Here is a 21,068-nt window from a genome sequence, read left to right as displayed (position 1 = left end):
ATAAAAAAACCCAACAAACCCACACTTCTTAGTTGAAGTCTAATCTCTTAGAGGCATGATCTTTTTCTATATTCGTTTTGTTGACCTGGCTGAGCTGTGGCTTCGTATTTTACGCATGGATGTGTGTGGCAGCCCTCCTTTGGGCTTCAGTAGGAGTCACATCATCCTTGAACACCTCAAAATTTCATTTTCCTATTCCAAAAAAAAAGATCTGGTGAAAAATAGTTTGCTGTTGTCCACCATTTGTTTGCTATAATCTTTGCCATAAATGAGCCCTAAATACATTTCTGCTGTCTGTTCCTTAAAACAGCAAAGCCAAATATACACAATGTATATCTTGCACCACTCATGAGGATTTCTCTCGGTTCGGTTGATGAACAAAGATTTTTTTTTAAATGGCTCAAGGGCAACTAGAAGCTTAATTCCTACTTGTCTGTTTTTTCTAACAGTCAAATTTATCTTTTGGTAGTGATGAAGCATCTGAGTGTCATTTGGGTTGTCCAGACAGAAACTTATGTCTGAAAGGCTGGTATCCCAAGCAATTTTGATTGCTGCTCTATGTGAGGATATGTTTCACATTATTTGAGAAGAGAGTTTTGGCTGTTGTCTCCTTTGTTGTAGTTCCTGCAGTGCCCTCCCTGTTGCCTTTCCTGACTTTTCTCTAATCATCCTGAGGGGGTTGACCCTCTTGATTTGTGAAATCAGAGATGCCAGTGTGGGGTGCTGTGGCTGGAGCATCTGCCCATCACTAATATCTTGACAGCTGTAGGAAATACATTTGTAGGCACTGAGCAGCTGCTAACCAGAATTTTGTACTTTTTTTTTTTAGTATTATTTTGTATTATTTTCAACACTATTCACATAGAATTGTTTGATTAGTACTAGTGGGTGTTGCAAGTAAGTTTTCGAAACAGAAATGATGAAGAAAATTACTTTTTTTAAGCTGAAATTAATGTGGAAAATTTTTCTATATTATGAAAATTTTCTAGACTTCATTTTTTCGCCCTTTTTGTTATAGATCATTTTCTTTTCTGGGACTGAAAAAGAACAATGATGAGCTGAATCTGTATTTCACAGTGATTCTTTTAAGGTTGCTATAGACAGTCAAGGCTGTAAAGACAGAGGTAAAGCAGACACAGTGGAAGGGCAGTGGCTGCACCATTCATCCAGGAGGGCTGCTGCTGAAGCATGTGCAGTGACAGCAGAACTGACACCAAAGCCAGAGGCACTGGGCTGAAAGATGGTGCCTCCTTTCCTGGGGTGTGAAAGGGTGCTGCTGTATTAGTAGTTCCAGTGTGTTTGCTTAAAAACATGAAGCTTATGTCATTACATGATCTTTGTCTCTGTGTTCCTGTCATCAATGTCTTCCTCAGTCTTGAAAGGCTGAAGTGTGCACTCAGTCTTTCAAAGAAAAAACTGCACTCAACATCAGTAAAAGTTCCACCATAGCCATCAGCCTCATACTGAAAGTCCAGAGAACATAAACTTCCTTAAACGTGGTTTTTAGGGAATAACATATGTGTGGGCAACTGCTGTTGAGGAAGCAGTTGATATGGAGGTCACCCAGGTGGTAGTGAGAAAGTTTTATCCAGTCACAAACTTTGCAGCCATTTCTAAATATGACAAGAGTTGGGGTTTATCCAACCTCCTAGAGAAACTTACTTTGTGATTTGCTGGTTTTGACTAAGGAAGTATTTCATGCAGGTTTCATGCCTTCTGTTTTAGGCTGCATTGTCCAGAGCACTGTTTTTTTCTTAGTTTTTCATAAATCAAAATGCAGTCTTCACTGTAGCAGAGGCTTAGCCCACTAATGGCTTTGAAGATTAAGGCCAAGACCTTTAGCTGGCAGGGGGAGACCAAAAACCAGTGGAGAGACTGGAGTGCTAATACCAGCCTAAACCTTCCAGGAGCCAGGCTGTCCCGGGTTTGTGCCATCTGGAGTTGTTTTTACAGCCAAGGTGAGAAACAGTGAATTACAGTAATCCAACCTTGAGTTCTTTGGCTTTGTAGAGAGGTGTTGAGTTTCTTAGTGAGTTGTTGTTGGAGAAAAGGTGCTTCTAGTAAGTGATGCTCTGTGAAAGGCACTATTTTATGTTATGTTATGGATAAGTATTTCTCACTAGCCCAGTTTATATCAAGTTCTTTGAATCGTGTTCAGTAATGATACTTAACAATTCCTATCGGTTAAGTTTGAAAAAGCCAGTGGTCTTTCAGCCCCTACTCATTTCTTTTCCTTTTTTTTTTTTGCTTGGATTCAAAACAACAGCTTGACAGTATGAAGAAGTTAGTAATCATATTAATATTGTGGCTATTGTTATTTCAGTTAAAGATAAAATAAAAGGTTATTTTCAGATGCTGTATGGTTTTGTCTTACTGCTTTGGATGTTTTGAGAATATTACATGTGCAAGCACTTTGTCCTTACCCTTGTAAAGTCAGCCATTTTTCCTTTTTGTTATATAGAGTTTTAATATGCAAAAAGAGAGAAGTGGTTCACTTAAGGTCTGAAAACAGGATCATAACATCACAAACCTTAAATGCAGATCTAATGCAAAACAGCTGAATGTTTTTAAAACTAGATTTCAAACTGCTGCTTTTATAAACTGATTTAATTCAAGATTCTTTCCTGACAAGATGCCTGTTTCAAAGGCTTCATTCTAGCCAGGAATAAACAGTCTTGACAAAAAAAAAGGAGGGAGAGTGGGGGCATTTTTTAGCTCCTTTATATACAGAGGTATTTTGGAAAGAAGTGCCCTGTGGCTTGTGGCATACTGGTTAAGTGCAGAAGGGAAAACACCACCACAGAGCTTGGTGGTGTGAGTATGTTGAAGCTCTTCATAAAATGAAAACTTGTGTTGCTCCAAGTATTTTAAGACAGAACAACTAAAACTGAGTGAGGCACTAGCTCTTTGATGGCTCACATGGTTCAGATAGTTCTGAAAGCTGTTTACCTGGAATGTGGGGAAAAAGAGATCTTGTAGGTTCACTGTTTATCAGGAAAACTTTGCTGTGTAGGAGTATAAAAGACATCTGAGCACCAGAGCAGCTGAGTGAATTGCTCTGTGGGATTGAGCAGTAGACAGCAGCTTTACTTTAAGTTCATCTCTGTCTAAAAGGTATACATACCTATCCACATAATTCCTTTGTATACTAAATAAGCCTTAGGAGGGCATAGCATACATAAGATATGAAAACTCAGAAGTGTTGGCTTTCTTTACCAAAGCTCACCTTTGGGTATTCACTACTGCAAGCTTTAGTGACTAGCTTCTGGTTGTAGACCCCAGCCACTGCACTGCTGTGTGCTGCCTCCTTCTGGGAGCGGCAGCCTGGCAGTGCTACATACTGTCTAAGTAAATATTGTGACTGTTGTAAAGTATTTGATTTAATGAGACTTATTCTTTCTGTGAAAATGCCATCTGCCTTATAGCCTGTGGTGCATGTGCCATATACAATTGCTGTCAGGCAGGAGTGTGTGGCTCTGCCTGACTGGTCCACGTAATATTGTCGGGTGACTTAAACAGCTCCCTGTTGGGCACCAACAGAGCAAGACCACATTACAAACTGGAAACCAAAGATAGGAAGACTCTTAGTACCTGTCTTTGAAGTGTTGTCCCTTCCGCCCTGCAAATAAGCTTACCAGCCATCAGACAGGTATTGTTTCCTGCTCAGTTTTTGCAGTTCCTTATCAGCCATTCAGCATCACGTCATCTTCATATGTGAGATGGCCTACATCTCCTTACCTCCCACTGTTAGGAGCTGCTTACCTTCAGGGTCAGTACTACTGCTGCAGGTAGGCTCTCTGTCATTAATATTCTGTGAAGAAAAGTGATAATTAAGGCTATATGTATCTAACTTAATTTTACATTTTGTCAAAAACCCAGGCAGGTTCAGTCTGTCTAATACTGCCCGTTTCCAGAAGCCTGGAGCATGCAGTGGAAAGCTCCCCATCCCTGAGAAGCAGAGGCTTGAAAGCAGGGGCATCAACCTGCTCCTGAGTATTAATTAACTGGTTTCCTGGAGTATTTAAGGTAGTCCCTGTTTTGTCCAGCCAGCAAAGTTTCTCCCCATGTTCAGGGTACTTACAGGGCAGCCATTTTGAATATAAATTCCTATTTTGGTCAGATTTATTTCAAAGCTGATATTTACTTGCTCATCTATGTTTTTTTCTGTTCTTTGGAATTGGCACTGGTGGCCTGGCTGGAGGGGAAAGTGAATGAGATAAGCAGATAAAAAACTAATCCCATGAATGTCATGAAGTACCAAACAAGTGCCGGTGTAATGCAAGTGAGATGAAGAAATATATGGGTTGCACTCGAGTGGAATAGCGGCTACCCTTATTTTCACAGAGGATAAAAAAAGCATGACCCCGATTTCCTTTTGCATAGATATTAAATTAATTTAATTGCAATATTTGAGACAAGATGTTGTGGGAGCAGTTAACTTTAATCTAATAAGCAGACACTTCTGGAAAAAAGTTTTCAAGCACACAAACCCTTTTCAAGTCTCAGTGATGTTCATTGACTTCGCCAAACAGTCCTTGAAGGCACTTTATTTTATGGCACTACTAAAGATGCATACTTAACATTTGGCACCGCATTATTGAGAAGTCATTGTTCACTCTGTCTGCTTAGCATACAATGACTTCAAAGAAATATGCTGCTGGACTGGAACAGAGTTTTGTTGTTTGTTCTCTTGTGTTCAGGGTGAAGCTGACTGGCTGATGAAGTTCACAAGCATCTAAGGAGTGTGTCTTGCATCATATCATTGTCCCTGCAAGTCACAAGGGCTTTTGGAGGGAGGTGGAGGGGAGGGGGAGAAGTTAGGAAAATTGTAATATTTGAGCAGTGCAGATACAAGCTCAGATAAACCAGAAGAGCTGGTACAGGTCCAACATTGTTTGCTGTAGCAATGCTCCCTTTTCTTGTTGTTTCACAAAGATCAATTTGCAAATTTGACACGAGCCATAACAAGCAGAGGAGGCATTTTTTTTAAGCCCTGGGTTTTTTAGGGCATGGGTAAAAGGGGGGGGGAATGAAAAAAACTCTGAGCTTTTGTTGAGAGAGGGGAAACTTCTGGCAAGCCTTGAATGGGAGTTAAAGTGGTACAAGACTGTATTGACTTAAATGGCATTGTTTTGGGTAGACACACTGAGATGGAGAATAATTGTAATGTGCATTCTCTGTTCTTTGAATTGAACACTGATGAGACAACCTGCTTAATTTGGTCATGCAATTAAAATATTTCATAAAAGCTAATACACAGTTTAGAAAAATTTACTATTGCATTGCATTTGGCTACCACTGTTTGCTTCAGTAATAGCCTAAATATCAGAATCACGGAATAACAGCTTGGGTTAGGAGGGACCTTTGAAAGATCATGTAGCTCAACCTTTGATGGGGAAAGGGAGCCTCAATGAGATGGTCTTGGTACCCAGTCCAATCCCGTCTTGAAAACCTCCAGTGATGGGGACTACCGCATCCCTGGGGAGGTTGTTCCACTGAATGATTGTTCTCACTGTAAAAAATTTGTTTCTTATATCAAGATTAAAACTCTCCCCAGTGCAGCTTGTGCCCATTGCCCCTTCTCTTCTCCACATGGCTCCTTGTGAAGAGAGAGCCTCTGTCCTCTTTGTAGCCATCCTTCAAGTGGCAGCTGGGAATGCTGTGGTGAGGTTCCCCCTGAGCCTTCTCTTCTCAAGGGAGAAGAGAATTCCTTCAGTCTGTCCCCACCAGGCAGGTTCTCCGGCCCTTTGATCATCTTTATGGTTACTTAAATTTACTTTTTGGTGCCTTTCATGCTTCATAATATCATTCTATTGTATGTTTCTAATGTATCTACTCAACTTGAAATTAACAGCATAAACATTTCCCAGTATTCTGAGTAAAGGCTAAATGGGTTGCAAGTATGTGCTGCCAACGACGCTATGTCTGGATGTCGTGGTGGAGTAGATATTTCGTATGAAAATGTGTTATCTAAAAGATATTTATTCTCAGAGCTTCTTCATCTGAAATGTTGACATTGCCAATGAATTAACTTCACCTTTTGAAAGCTGAAAATCAGCAGCTCAGACTCTGAACTGTGCTATTTTAGGCACAAAATTAATTGACACATGCCTATTGCATGTGTGAAATGAATAGACTACATGGCTGTCATTCTGAAAAGCTTAGTCAGGAGGTTTAATAAAAAAACATGTTTTGTCCGTTCTCGCAATGCCTCCAAGTTAAATAATTTTCTCAAATAAATTTGCAACTGTCCTTGATACAGTAATTTTAAAACATGGTAAAAACCCATCTTTTGTTAACCTTTTTTTTTTAATACAGTCAGGAATTTTCTGTTAAGAGTTTTTAATTTGAAAACTGGGGGTTAGTATGTCCACAGGGTATACTATTTTTAGTACAGAGAATGAATGTTTGAAGTGCAAGGATGAGGAGCTGGTGTGGGCACTCTTACCTGCATTCTCTTCCCAGTCCTCAGACAGACTCCTTTAGCACTGAACCCCATGCTTTCTAGAAAATTTGGACATCACCAAAGTGGAGGCAGATTGTGAAGCTCAAGCCTTTAAGGTTCCTCAATCAAATTGAGATCTCTATTGTATACTAAATATGCGGGGAACAACAGTGAAGTCTTCCAGAAAAGTTTTTTAACCACTTCTCTCCTTTAAAGTTCATGATTTTCAGTGCTAACTACCTGGAAGTCTTGGAAACTTCAAAATGAATATTAAACCACTCTCCAACCTGCCAGATACTAGCAGTTTCACTAGGCATGGAAACAGAGCATAGTGTAACAGCTCCTTCAATCTGTTTTTGGATTTTAAATGTTTGCCGGGTTTTGTCCTTTTTTTCTTTTTTTGTCTTTTTTTTTTAGTTCAATCTGCTAGAAATGTGACATAATTTCCAACAGTAAAATGAAGAAAATGGCATACTTACTCATTATAGTGCTTATTCCTGTAGTGAACTTCACTGTCTCCGTACAGTAGAAATACTGAATGGGGGGAAGACTTGCATGATTTCAAGCATTTCTAAATGCTAAGTATGCAAACCTCTGCCAAGGCAGAGTTAGATCCATAGTAATTTAGTGCTGTTTCTGTCCTTTCCTTCATCTCTTTTCTGTTTCCCTCCCTATCACTTCAAGAACTGGGAAAGATCCATCAGACTATTGGTTGGAAGATGATGAGGAAAAAAACACAGCTGAGAACTATTATGTTCAGCTTTTATTTCTGTCTGTAAAATTAAAGCTTTTTTCTAAGCTGCTGTCTGAGAAATTCAGTCTCAGTGGCAATGGTTTGTGTAGGCAACTGGCAAGGTTGTATATGCACAAGTTAGAAATGTGTTGTTAGGTGTTCAGACAGTAATGGAGATTTCTCTTGGCACCCCCTATGAAAGAGAAGATAAGGTAACTGTGAGAGTATTGCTGTTGAAAAAGTATTAATCCACCACTGTTTATTAGCCTCCTTCGCTGGACGTAATCTTAGCTGAAGAGCAGTACAAACCAGCCCCGAAAAATGTGATTACAGGAGAATAGATTCTTGTTCCCAAAGAAGAGTAAATGTCTGTTTGAATGAAGCTTTTTGTGCAAGTCTTGCAAGTTTATAATTGGTAACCCCATTATGGGAGGCCTTTGATAGGGTTAGTTTGTGGTTTAATGGGGGCTTCTCCTTGTTCGGAAATATTTTCTGGAGCTGAGAGACAGAAAATAACAGACTAAACTTGTTTTGCAGGCATCTTTCCCGGGAAACCTGCAACTAGTCCTCGTTCTGCGCCCAACAGGGTTTTTTCATCGAGCTCTCTCGGACATTGCTTTCAAATTCAACAAAGATGAGTTTAAAATGAAAGTACCTGTAAGTAATACTCTGTTTTTACTTTACTATCAGAAATCTGTTAAAGTACTTAATGTTGCCAGTGAGGATCAAAAAAATCCTAGCAAAAAGTAGCATGTGGATTTTTAAGCAGATACATTTCCCATGGACAAATACTGTAGTTTCTATCATTTGAGCAAACATACAACTGTTTCCCACCAGTAAACCCACCAGTAGTACTTTCATTTGTAAGTGGTACAGTGTTTACAGTTTAAAATAAAGTCTGAAACTATACAAGTTAAAAATATACTAGTTATTTTACTTATTGGATGTAAACTTCAAGGGTGAAAGATAATCTTTAAGGTACTTTTCCCCCATCCCTTGTTTATTTTGAGGAAACAGTCTTTACATGCCAAACTACTGGAGATACTGTTGTTCTCTTCCACAGACCCAGGATAACAAGGGAAAATGAACAAGAAATGAACATTGCATTTAGAAAAGAGCCATGTATACTTTATCAAAATAAAAAAAATCTGATGGTGTATTTCATATTGTAAAATCCATAAGCTTTTTTAAATCTGCCTGGTGCTCATGCTCATACTCAGTTTTTTACTTTTACCATTATCTTCAACTGAAAGAACTGTTAAGTTTATTTTTCTGTACCCAAAGGAAATAGTTCCATCACTTGCTTCTCTACTGAACTGAATTTTCTTGATCGGAGGCTGAAGGATGGGGCTTAGGATCCTTAACAACAGACTTCTCAACACGTTTCCTTTTTTTCTTTGCTGCTGCAGATCATAATGCTGGGCTCAGTATCAGAACTGCAGAGTTACATTGATAAAACACAATTAACAGAAGATCTTGGTGGCACCCTGGATTACTGCCATAACAGATGGCTGTCCCGTCGCACTGTAGGTCTTAGTTGTTGTCATAACTTTTCAGTTTAATGATCTGGTTTATACGCTGTCATTTATAAAATAGATTCCAAGTGATGCAAGTTGACTTGCTCGGAGTGAGAAGATGTTCCCAATGGTACTTAGTCATCTTGGAGAAATAATATGAGTAATAATTTGGGAGTGGTTTTCTGAACTCTTGGAGCAGAGGATTACAGTATATTATTGTGTTGAGGTTTATTGGTTTTGCTACAAGAAGAAAAAGCTCAAGTTGTAAAATAACTCCAGAGTATAAAAATATGAGGAAGATATACCTGATACAAGCCTAGGAAAAATATACAATTAAGGAATTAATGGTGACGGTATCTGTTGCTTGCAAAATTATACTTTGACCATTTTTCATGTAATTCATCTGCTTGGGTTTGTTTTGAAAGTTACATTTTGTATGCATGTGTGTGTTTGTATATATGTTTGTGATGAGCAATGAAACATCTTTAATGATTTTTATTCCAAAAGGCTATAGAAGGTTTTGCCCAAAAGGTTAAGCAAACAGCTCAGATTCTTCAGTCCTTTGGGACTGAGCTGGCTGAAACAGAACTACCAAATGATGTGCAATCAACCAGCTCCCTTCTTGCAACACACACAGAAAAGAAGGACAAAATGAAGGTATGTAATTTTTGTAAAAATGCTATTTTCCACTTAAACTGTGTTTTAATTTACAGCTAATAACGTTAATAGGAAATCTAGAGGATGTTAATAGTGTGAAACACTGAAATCTTATTGAACTTGTTTTGCTTGGTTTGATGTTAAATATCTTTCTTGCATTCAAAAATGGCATTTCTTAAGGCTAAGTTTATGTTTGTACAAATGCTTAATGACTTGTATGTGGAATCAGAAATTCCTTTGTAAGTAGCAGTATGTTTGGTTTGCCTTTTTGTTTGCAACAAGAAATTTGATTGTATTTGTGTGCACATATGAAAATATTTGACCTTTTGAAAAACGGACGAATGTTCTTTTGAATCAGATAAAATGAAACCTATTTGGGGGTTTCAAAGCTGGATATCTAAAACTTACGAGATGTTTGGAGCCTAAGGAGATACTAGAAGCCTATATATCATGAAAATTAAAGTAGGTTACATTGGGATTTTAAGACGGTAAACATAGAAAAAAAAAGGCATTTAGAATTTACTGTCTGTATTTGTTGTCAAACGCTGCTTTTAATCAAACTATGCTTGCTCTACTGCTGTTAAGGCTTCAAACTGGAAAAAGGATTTTGTTTTATGAAGTGTGCTTAAAAAACCAACAGAACACAATTACAGTGTGGAGGGGTTTTGTTTTGTGTTGTAGGAGGATATCAGGTTAGCAGTAGAACAGGGAGCTGATATCCTCGGAAGTATTACAAAACCAGTTACTGAGAATCCTGAATACAAACTGAATCAAGATCAGCTAGACAATCAAACTACAGTAGAAAGGTGAGAGGAGTGGAATACTGAATGTGCTGCTTTTCTGTGTTTTTCGACCCCTTCCCAGCTCTTTTACTTAGTTCCTTATGCATGCTTTTGAATTGAAGTGGGAGGTTTCTTTTTCTTTAGATTTGCCCAAATGAGCTTCTAGCTTTGCTTGATATCCTATCAGCGTTGTTAGTAGCTTTTAATTTGTTACTAGGGAGTACACCACTCTTGAAGTATCTATGCAGAAGCTTCCTATATGGTTCCTTTGGGCATATAAGTAATAGAAGTTTTTTCCTTTGCTACCCCTGCAAATTGCTGCCAGGTTTGAAGACATTTTATCACCATAGAACAGATGTAAATTTTCACAAAGCTATGAAAGCGTTGCTTATTTCCCCCAGGCAATATTCTACATTCTTTTTTTCTCTGTCATTCTGTGTTTCTGTTACAGTGGGGCTGACTTTTCTTTCCAAATAACTGTCCATTCCAATACACAAAGCTTGGCAGAAGTCACTTTTTTTGGTCACTGTTGCTATCAGCCATGCAAAGGACAGCCAGGGTGGGGGTTGCTAATTTATCCAAAATGTTCCCACTCAATATAATATCTGAGGGAAGTTGGAACAAACTGTGTGTTTGCATGTGCCTTTTTTCTAATTTGTTTTAACTTGTAAATTCAGGGTTTATTTCCATCCTGTTGAAGACAAGAGTTCATTAAAATTCTAGTGTATGGCCTTCTGTGGACATAGCCTAAGTAAGGCAAAGCACACTGTAAAGTCCATAGGATAACATACTGTCAAATGCAGTATTAGAAGATAAGTTCAAAAGTAAAAATTCTGAGGCATTCACCAAAATTATACCTGAAAAAGGCTCTTTTCATCGCAGTACTGCTGTGCACTTGCCTGAAGTATTTAAGAAGTAGCTCTGCTTGAAAGAGAAGCAGTGACCTTCAGGTTTATCATGAGCCGTGCTCCAAGGAATGAAAAGTAAGGGCAGCTGGCTGGTCACAGCAGTATGACTTTTTGCCTTCATTTTTGCTCATAGCCCAAGGCTTGGGTTCCTCTGGGTCCTAGCCCACACACATTCGCATGTTTTATTTATGTGTGTTAGCCCTAAGTACCCATGTCCCGAGGCCAGAGCTGAGAAGAAGTCTATGTGGAGCAGCTAGCTTCAAATCAGCACTTGCCAATTTTTCAGAACTTAATATTTGTGTTGGGTTTCAGTTTTACACCAGTGTTATTTTAAGAAACAATTCTGTGCAATACTCAAAGTTTCCTGTATCCAGTTTATTTTTTCTGGAAAATATTGCTTTGGGGAGGCCCTTTGTTTACTGTGTATGATTGTATTGTCCATTGAAGGTTGAACCCATCATTCTTACAGGTTTTTTGGGGGGTGCTTCTTTGTTTGTTTGGGGTTGTTGGTTTATTTTTAAGGCTTCTGGCTCAATTACATGAAACGGAGACTGCCTTTGATGAGTTTTGGATTAAACATCAGCAGAAACTTGAGCAGTGTCTGCGCCTTCGGAATTTTGAACAGAATTTCAGAGAGGTGAGAACTTCTTGATGGTGGTCAATATTTGGTAATACAGAAATGATGCACAAGAAAATACTTCCCCCTCTTGTTTTTTCAGCTCTTGAATCTGCTTGAAAGTTTCTTCAACCCTTTTCTTGCATGTCCTTACTTGACATACTGCTGTCTTTACTACCTTGAATACTTGCCTCTAGAGGCATAAGAGCTTCTCTTCTGCAGTCTTAGTCTTTTTTTCTTCCATGGGCCCAGCAGTGTATAGAGGTTCAAAAACTCCTTTGAAACCTGCTCTCCACCACAGAAGCATAATATGCTGTCTGCAAGGCTTTCATCTTTCCAGTAGGCCTCTTTATGGAACCAAGACGTAGCTAAAACCTTCTGGCTGAAATTTTATAAAACAGTCTCAAACACTGTGGGTGGGAAGTTGCAAACACACTGTTAGAAGCTGGGTGGAGGCTGAACTACATTTTTTACAGCCAGTTTCTGATCTCATGTTAGTTTAACTCATGTGCTTGGTGGCACTTACAGTCTCTTTACACTGGTGTAGCTGATCTCAGAGCACAGCCCCTGTGTCTCTGTGGGAGCAATGCTCAGAAAACCTCTTACAAGTGTAGGTCTGTCTTAACCAGCTGTTAGGTTGAGGACCTGTCCCTCACGTTTTGCTGTTTATGTTAATATTGCTTTGTATTAATGTCATCTGGTGAGAACATCATAAATACTTCCTGAGCATTAGTTTTCCTGTTCTTTTTTTCTTTTCAGTAGCAGGAAACAGGATTATTTCACTGCCTTTTCTTTGCATTTGTTTTCATTTTGAATTGGGGGTAAAGATAGGCTGACAAAAAAAGTTATTTGTGCCCAAGTTACCCCCTAATGCAAATAACCTGACTAGAAATAGTAGCTAGCAGCTATTTACCTGATGGGTCTTCAGGGAGGTGGAATCATCTTCATTGATACATAGCTGTGTCTCGTTTCAGGTCAAGGCAGCTTTAGATACTGTGTCCGAGAGACTGTCTGCTTTCATAGATGTGGGAAACAGCTGTTCACATGTGGAGCATATTTTGAAAGATCTTGCCAGCTATGAAGAAAAATCATGTGTAAGAACTCTCTAGGTCTCCTTAATTTCTAGTATGACAATGCATGTGTGGAAGGGAACTGTATTTGATTATTGAGTGTAACTTTTGAGCAGGAGCTTAAGCTGACAACAGGGCAGAAGAAGTCTCTCAAGTAATGTGTAGAAAGAATTTGGAATGAAGTCTTTAACCATGGGAGCAGCTCAGTTCTTAAAGAGCAGAGTGACCATTCACAAAGTCAGGGTGATCAGTTTGTGAAGGAACTGCATGAAGTGTATGCATAGCCAAATTCTGCACTTAGCGATCAAGGGGCCACTTCCATTACAATTAAAGCCATTTATTTAATTAAATCTCAGAAATGAGAAAGCTGTGTATTGAATGTACAATATGTTAAAAGATGAACAACAGAAACATACACTCTGAGCAATGTAGAATAGGCAACTTATTACGATTTGTGCTTCACGATAAAATATATAGCTCTGTAAGTGAGGTTGTTGCTCATGGGGCTAAAGTGCTGGAGTTAGGTACTTTTCAGTTTGGGTTCAGATTGCTACTGTACTCCAAATTGTATACTGTGTATACACACAAACATGCTGCCTAATACATAAGGCATAGAAAGACAATAGTGGTTCCTTCACAGGGTGGTATATGATAAAATTTGTTGATGTTTCTGAAGTACTCTGATACAATAAAGAATGTCACATTCAAGTTCTTGGGCATCTGGAAAGAAATCATTTTGATTTATTAAGCAAGGCAGCTGTTAACTAAAGATGTATTCTTTATCAACATGTGTATTTACTAAATAAAATATTTTCATTGGTGTTGATTTAAAAAAAGATGTACCTAACTCATACTTGCATTCTTAGGAAACTGTAGCAAAAGCCAGAATGCTAGCCTCAGAGGCTGATGCTTTTATTCAAAGCAATCATTATGCTGTGGACTCCATTATTCCAAAGTGCAGTGAACTTCATCAACTCTGTGATGCCTTCACTACTGAGATAGAACGGAGGAGGAATCTTCTTAACAAATCTCTAGAACTGCATGGCTTGCTAGAAAAGGTATGGAACAGTTCTGTTTCCCATATTGTTTGCTAAAACCTCAGCCACCCAGCTGGCAAAATGGCAGGTAAAACATATGTGTGTGCTGGAAGTTTTCTCCTTAAATAGCTTGAATACATCACAAGTAGGGGCATGAAATATTTTAGACCTCTTAGTGTTTGATGCTGACGTTGGTGCATTCTGAACCTGTTCTTTTCTGTGTTTCTAGTCTATGAAGTGGTGTGATGAAGGAATTTATCTGCTGGCTTCACAGCCAGTAGATAAGTGTCAGTCTCAGGATGGTGCAGAATCAGCATTACAGGAGATTGAGAAGTTCCTAGACACTGGTGCAAGCAATAAAATCAAGGAGTTGAATAAAATTTACAGAGAGTATGCACACGTCCTCAATGAAGACCTAAAGGTACCAGAAGACATTTATGTGTGTCTATGCAGCCATTTGTTAGTTTTAGAATTTCTCTCTTGCATGGCCATTGATAAAGCTAAATAATCAGTATTAGGAGTTATACCTGGGAATTGGAAAGCCAACACATTTCCCTACCTAAGGTGTAGGTCCTGTCATATCTTTGGAAAAGCATCAAGGCCTTCAGAGCCTTTTAATAACTACTTTAATTTTTCAGGTAGCAAATTGCTTTTAAAAGAAATTCTCCTAAGTGAATATTTGAAATATCTTTTTTTTTTTTCTTTTATGTAGCAAAAAGGTTCCTGTCCTTAATATTTGTATGACTTCCGCTTTGTAGCTGCCTTGTTTTAGAACCTGGGAACATGCCCCTTTTCCTCCTGGTTGATCTCTTCATGTAACAGAACCATTAGACACTGTCAAAAAAACCTTTTATTTATTTTTTATTTTTTTTTAAATTGGAACCTGAAACCCACTGGTTTCTCTACAGCAAGCACACAGAATGTTTTATGATGTGATGGTCCAATTTTTAAGTGTACTAAATGACTGGAAATTATGCCTTGTTGGGAGTGAAGAGTACAGTAATATTTTTATATGTGGAATAAAAGCAATTGCAATTGCAAATCTATGTGGTGTAAATGGCAGTGTAGCTTATTGATGGCTCTCTGACCATTTATTTTCTTTATTTCTGTGGCAATGTTAGGAGCATGTGCAAAAGGTTTTCCAGAAGCAAGAAAGTATGGAAGAAATGTTTCAAAAGAGACAAGTAAGTCTTAAGAAACTGGCAGCTAAGCAGACCCGTCCTGTTCAGCCAGTTGCACCAAGACCTGAAGCCTTTGTAAAATCTCCTTGTACCTCTCCAGGTAGGTAACTCTAGTAGCCTTTAATTTTTTGCACTGTGCTGAGAAACTTAAAGAAACTTGCAGCTGTAATTTGTGGTTGCAAAAACATCTGTGTCAGATCTGCTCAAGTTCTAACTGCTGTTTGATTTTGGTTTATGTGCTTAGGTCTTCAAAGGGAATACGTATCCAATTCAGAAAGCAGTGCACTTCGGAGGGTAAATTACAGAAGAGGAAAGGTAACTGTTTTTCTTTGTACTTATCATGTTTGAGAAAGTCCTAATACAACAGAATATTCAGGAACTTCAAGAAGAATGAGGCAATTCCACTGAAAAAGTGATGGTATTGCCCCTATCGAAGTAACTCTGGTGAAGCAGTCATGTGGATTGAATAGAGGCTGCTTTGTCACTGGGCTGGATGCGAGGGAAAGGTAAAGTAAATAGTTGCCTATATTAGGAAAAATGTTAGGGGCAGCAAAATATAAAATCTATGAACAGGAAACATTTTTTATTTGCCAGTAGTAACTGGCTACTCTTAAAACTGGCAGAAGTGAAGAGGTAGTTGTCATTGGCTCCAAGACAGCTTCACCTGACCTAATGGATTGCCATTCCCAAGTGGGGATGGTCTTCCTGTCCCGCCTCCAGCGAGGAAAGTAACCTGACAGCAGCACAGAAACAAGTAGTTTCCCACTGGGTTAGAGAGTTGAATCAACTCAGCCAAAAGTTCAGCAAAAGACAAAGCAAGGAGGATGGCAGGGTCACATGACCAGTAGGGACAACAGTTCAGGACGCGGTTAGTTCAAGGGGGATTGAAAGCAGAACCGCTCACTTTTTTAGCAAGACGTAATTAGGTCAGCCGTTACAGTAGAAGTTGTAAGAATGAACTTCTGTGACAAGGTATGAAGTTACCATAACGTTAGCAGAGTACCTCATTTTTAGCTGGGAAAACAGACTAAGGCCAGTGTTGCCCCCAAGATTATGCTGATGCTCTGATGTTGTCTTCCTGGAAAGGTGCCTCAACCCACGGTCTTTTCTAAGCTGGTCTTTCATGGAGAACTAACTCGCTGTGTCTAAATGTTCTTATGTGCTTCAAGACCTCCAGCTTGCCTTGGATTTTTTTGCAGTGCTCTTGCAAATTGCCTTCATTTTTAACGGAGTACAGTCTTTCCTGTGGAAATGCATGCTGAATGCAAAGCTCCGTATTTTAAAGTGGTTTTCCCCCACCTGTGATGCCATGATAATTTTTTGTTTGTTTGTTTGTTTCCGCCTTTAGAATGAAATGACTGAACTCCATCAAAGCAGAGGAGGATCTACAATGGATGATGAAGAAAACCTAGCTGTGTTACGGCAGTAAGTATATTTTGATAAAAGAAAAATCCTTTTTCTCTGATTTGGTGCCAGCAAAGGCTGAGTGTGGCTAACGATTTGATAAGACAAGTATGCTTCTCTGAATTAAGTCTCGGTACTTTTTTAAATACTTTGGCTATGCTCTGTACCTGGAGGAAGTTATTTCAGTCTGTCTGCAGCATTATTGATAGTTCATATAGTACCCAGACTGTAGCTTTGCTGCAGCAGCGTGCTGTTATGGCAGGATAACTACATATTTTCATTTCAAAGATTACATAGTTTTGAGTAGTAACCTCCTGTAAATCTACAGAGTTTTTGGACTCCATGCTGCAGGAGACTTTGTCTTTTTATTTGACTTTTTAGTCCCTGTTTTGAAAACCGTACAAAAAAGATAAATTTCTTAAATGAAATACTCAGCAGCATCACTTATATTAAGAAAGTAACTTACTACCACCTGCAATGTGTATAGCAGAGCTTGTCTTTCTACTTGTAAACCAGATACTTCTACTGTCTTTTCGCCATTACAAACATGTTAAATCATACAAAATCACAAAGGGAGGAGGTTGGGAGACGCATGCTTGCTTAACCATCAGGGAACTTAAAGGAGCATTGTGATATTAAAAGACTGCCCTAAATGCCATTAATTTAAAAGGGTTGGTGTAACTCTAAGTCTGTATTTGATAATTCTGTGCAACGCTAACGCCAACTCTTGTAATACTTGTGAACACAGCATATGAAAGTTTTGTATATACAATGATAAAATGCTTCACTGCTTCAGCTCAGTTACTATAGCACTTAAAATGCTAGATTTGACTTATTTTCCTGTTTAAACACATTTTCAGAGATTTTAAAATGTCTTAAGAATATGTGCTTAGCAATAAGGGTACATAAACTGCTGACAGAAATACCCATGAAACATCACATTTTCCGTTACCTGGAAATTATTCTTTTATTGTCTGAGGTAAAGTAGAAACACGAAGTTAATGTTGCCTCATTACTTTGCATAACTGAATAAACCTGCCCTAATTGCCGTTCTTTGTCTACAGGCATGTAATGAATGAACTTATTGAGACTGAGCGAGCATATGTGGAAGAACTTCTCTGTGTTCTTGAGGTAAAAATTCAATTCCACTGCAGCTGTTAGTGAATCTATTTTTCTCTTCCATTTCATGGATGCTCTGATGCTTTCCTTATTGCTGTAATGTGTCTGCTTGTCCTGTCAAGCAGTGTGATCATTACACCTCTCCTCTGCATCATATTTTCACGGAGTCAGGAATGTGGATTTTTGTTTTCTAGAAATATTCATGCAACTAGTATTTTGTATTAGAAAACACAAATTGGGCAGAAAACAAGGTACACATAACTATTTAGGTGGAACATAGCGGATTTCTAATGATCATTGATTCCTTTATAAGTTTATTCCAGAGTTTTGGGTCAGCTCCAGGAAGGTCATGTGTAACACGGGAAAGTGTATCTGCATCAAGAGAACCTTGTGTCAGAGGAGAAAATTTGTTTATTGCGTCCCTCTTTGCATACCTTTCTTGGGTACAATAGTGGGAACAGGGTTCCCTGTAATAATAATAATACCTTCATTCAAAACTGTAAAGGGAACAAAGGATGATATTCATTTTGCTCCTTACTTGTGAAGGCACAGTTGCAGTACTGCTGAGTTGGTTGTAAAATATGCTGCAGTATTCTGTGTTGTTCCTCAAGTCTGCTAAGTCTCCAGACATGGATGTGTCATTTTCTTGTAGTCTCATTTGTCTGTAGGGGGTGACGAAGCTGCAGATAACTGAGGTTGATGAACTGTAATTGAACCAAGCAGGTACTTTTGGTGTCCATGCCAACGTTAAGCTCCTAAATAGGAGCTGTTTGAAGTTATGGACTGGATGTGATGATTTCTGGAAGCATACCTTCAAGTTAAAGGAATGTATGAGGGTTTTGAACTCTGGTCTTGCTTTTGCATAGTTTGTGCTCAGCTTCCCATAACATTTATGTCCTGGATCCACTTCAAGTGCTAGGAAGTTGATGACAGTAGGATGGTTGTATCTGCTCTGTGGTAAGAAGGAAAGATGCGTTTGAGTTAGACCTTAAGCATCACTTTATTCTGTGCTTTTGCATGCAATGCTATCTGTGGTTCTGTTCATAAAATAAAGACTCAAAATAGTTCAAGGATTTTTAGCCCTTACTTCTGCTACTGGAGGGTTGTTGCAGAATCTTTCTATTACTCTTGTTTTGCATAGAATATAGTGCAACCCTTGTCTTGCTACGCCAAGCTGTCTTGGTTTTCTGACAGTGTAATAGGCTCTACAATACCCTGACCATGCCAGGCACACTTCATAGTGCCTCCTTGCAGTTTAGGATTCATCTCTCGTGAATTCGGGTGTTTGGGACTGACAACAGTAACTCTGGATGAGATCCTTGCTGAAGTATGGTTCAGTGGCAGTCTTCCAGCTTTTAATTAATGCTAGTTATTAATCCATACCTCTGGCTATTTTCCAAATTCCTTTGTTTCTCCTGTTGTATTAATTTTCCCATTTATCCTGTAAAATAACCTGATACTCTTTTGTATGGGAAGTGTCTCATTATTATGACATATTAAATTGCCATGCATTTTCTCCCTGCCAAAGCTCCCAGTGTAAAAAAAACAAGGTAGCTCCAAAAATTGATTATTGGCAGAGTTTAAACCATGACAGTCTGAAACTGCAATAGCTGCTTTTATCCGAGCTTGATAGTTTCCCTTTCATTAATAACCATGATCATCTGCCTTTAGTCTGTGAAACCCAGTAATTTTTACTGGGGAAAAATATTGATTTAGTCTATTTTTACTTATTATATTTGATTCCTTTTTCCATTTATTTCAATGCTTTTAGAACAGCTTTCAGATGGAAGACTTAAGCAAAGCCTTATGTATTGTTAAAGGAAGATTAAATGATTCCTGTGGCTGCGTAGTGTAGCTTTCCCTCCTCTTTCTTAAAACACAAGTACTGTAAAGGCAATAAAACATGAAGAGGTTTTATATTACACTTTTAAAAGAAGTACTACATCAGTCTGAAGTGAAAAAAAATTATCAAAAGCTTTTTGTAAATGTATGGATTTCATGCTTTTATTTTTTCAGAATTCTAAAGTTCTGAGCTCTGTCAGGTTAAAAACCAAATCAAATCTAATTGCTGTCCTATCCAAATGCTTGAATTGTTCAGGCTAGGATAGTTCTAGTTTTTGTAGTTTGAACATCACTTTGAAATTAAGAATCTTACTTGTAGGTGCACTTGTGTTATAATTCAGTGCCGTTCATTATATCAGTGTCCCTAACACAATGTTCTGTTACCTGCAAATAACTACAGACAGCTTGTTCCCTCATACTAATAGCTAAGACTGACATGAAGGTTTGTGTGTGTACTGGGATTGCATCTTTAAATGCAGATGGGTAAAGTTTTAACAGAAAAAGTACAAACTATAGTTTATAAGCAGTATGGGAATGCATAGTCTTTGCTTGGTGGAAATGATTGCAAACTTTGTTTCATCTTAACTAAATTTGCAGTAACTATTCCATGTCTTACTAAAGACTGTTGGTGTGTCTTACTGGACTGATGAAAAACCAGAATTTGTATCCTTTTTTCATGATTAATATTAAGCTCTTTCTTTGCTATATGTCAGCCTGCAGGCAGACTGCCTTGTCAATGAGAGATGAATATTGTAAGTAAAGGGATCTAATCAGTGTGCCTCTCTCCTGTGTTGCAGGGTTATGCTGCAGAGATGGACAACCCCTTAATGGCTCATCTCATTTCACCAGAACTCCAGAATAAGAAGGACATCTTGTTTGGGAACATGGAAGAAATTTATCACTTTCATAACAGGTAAGGGTTTGCATTCAGATCTAAAAATAGCATTTGGATGAGGTTTTTTTACTCTATTAATCTGAATTAAATTGCTAGAAGATCTTTACTGAGTCACACTTGGGTGTCTGACGTGTCAAAATTGGTGTTGCATAAAAGAGGAAAAGCAAAATATCTGTAACAGGTGAACATATATTCTGAATCTTCATACAAATAACTGTGGTACGCACGTAAAATTATTGCATTGTGATCTTCTTCCTGAAGAAAGGTATTAGGGTCTGGTTAAAACCTAATTAAAGCAAGGTTGTTGGTTTGGTTGGGATTTTTTTTTTTTTTTGGGGGGGGGGTGTATGAAATTTGCTATGGGAAGTAAATTGTGATTCTAAACCACAAATTTTTAACTCTTACATCTGGTTGAGACTGGTTAATTTTACACTTGAGGGACCTCTCTGTAAAGTTTCAATCCTTGCTACTACAGAGGTATTCTTCACAGGATGACATTTTAATTGGTAGAAAAGAGAAGTACTTTCAAGGGAAGTTAAGCATGTTAAACAGTTTCTTATTCCAGTAAAACTACACTGGAAGTTGAATTTGGTTTGGTTTGGGTTTTTCTGTGTTGGGTTGGGGGTTTTTTTCTTTTGTTTTGGGTTTTGTTTTTTGTTTTTTCTTTGTCTGGGAAAGTGGGATTTGGTTCATTTGTTTGCTTTATGATGTTTAGTAGTATTTGGAAGGAAACTCTAAACTTATACTTTACAAATACTTCTGCTGAAACAAAATCCCCCTTCCTTCCCCAATCTTATATTTGATTTCAATTGTAGCAACACTAACTGAAAAGAAATTAGTCAGAATATTTTAATATGCTATC

General features: G+C 38.3%; 1 protein-coding gene across 14 annotated transcripts in view; it reads left to right on the top strand.

The window, feature by feature from the left end:
- MCF2L (MCF.2 cell line derived transforming sequence like) overlaps positions 1-21,068 on the top strand; it is a 155,458-nt gene that overhangs the window by 118,386 nt on the left and 16,004 nt on the right. For all 14 annotated transcript variants that reach the window (XM_061377662.1, XM_061377658.1, XM_061377653.1 and 11 more), the window contains 13 exons: positions 7,716-7,835; positions 8,588-8,704; positions 9,203-9,352; positions 10,034-10,158; positions 11,565-11,679; positions 12,633-12,752; positions 13,595-13,786; positions 13,995-14,186; positions 14,887-15,046; positions 15,191-15,261; positions 16,295-16,371; positions 17,415-17,481; positions 20,109-20,224. In XM_061377662.1, the coding sequence (XP_061233646.1) occupies positions 7,716-7,835; positions 8,588-8,704; positions 9,203-9,352; positions 10,034-10,158; positions 11,565-11,679; positions 12,633-12,752; positions 13,595-13,786; positions 13,995-14,186; positions 14,887-15,046; positions 15,191-15,261; positions 16,295-16,371; positions 17,415-17,481; positions 20,109-20,224 (1,622 nt within the window). The remainder of the gene's footprint in view (positions 1-7,715; positions 7,836-8,587; positions 8,705-9,202; positions 9,353-10,033; positions 10,159-11,564; positions 11,680-12,632; positions 12,753-13,594; positions 13,787-13,994; positions 14,187-14,886; positions 15,047-15,190; positions 15,262-16,294; positions 16,372-17,414; positions 17,482-20,108; positions 20,225-21,068) is intronic.

This window comes from Neopsephotus bourkii, unplaced genomic scaffold, assembly GCF_033783945.1.
Source record: "Neopsephotus bourkii isolate Nb327-2 ecotype Australia unplaced genomic scaffold, CSIRO-AGI_Nbou_v1 NB_1760, whole genome shotgun sequence".
Taxonomy (NCBI): domain Eukaryota; kingdom Metazoa; phylum Chordata; class Aves; order Psittaciformes; family Psittacidae; genus Neopsephotus; species Neopsephotus bourkii.
Note: the sequence above shows the minus strand (reverse complement) of the source record. Positions and strands in the feature narration are given on the sequence as shown.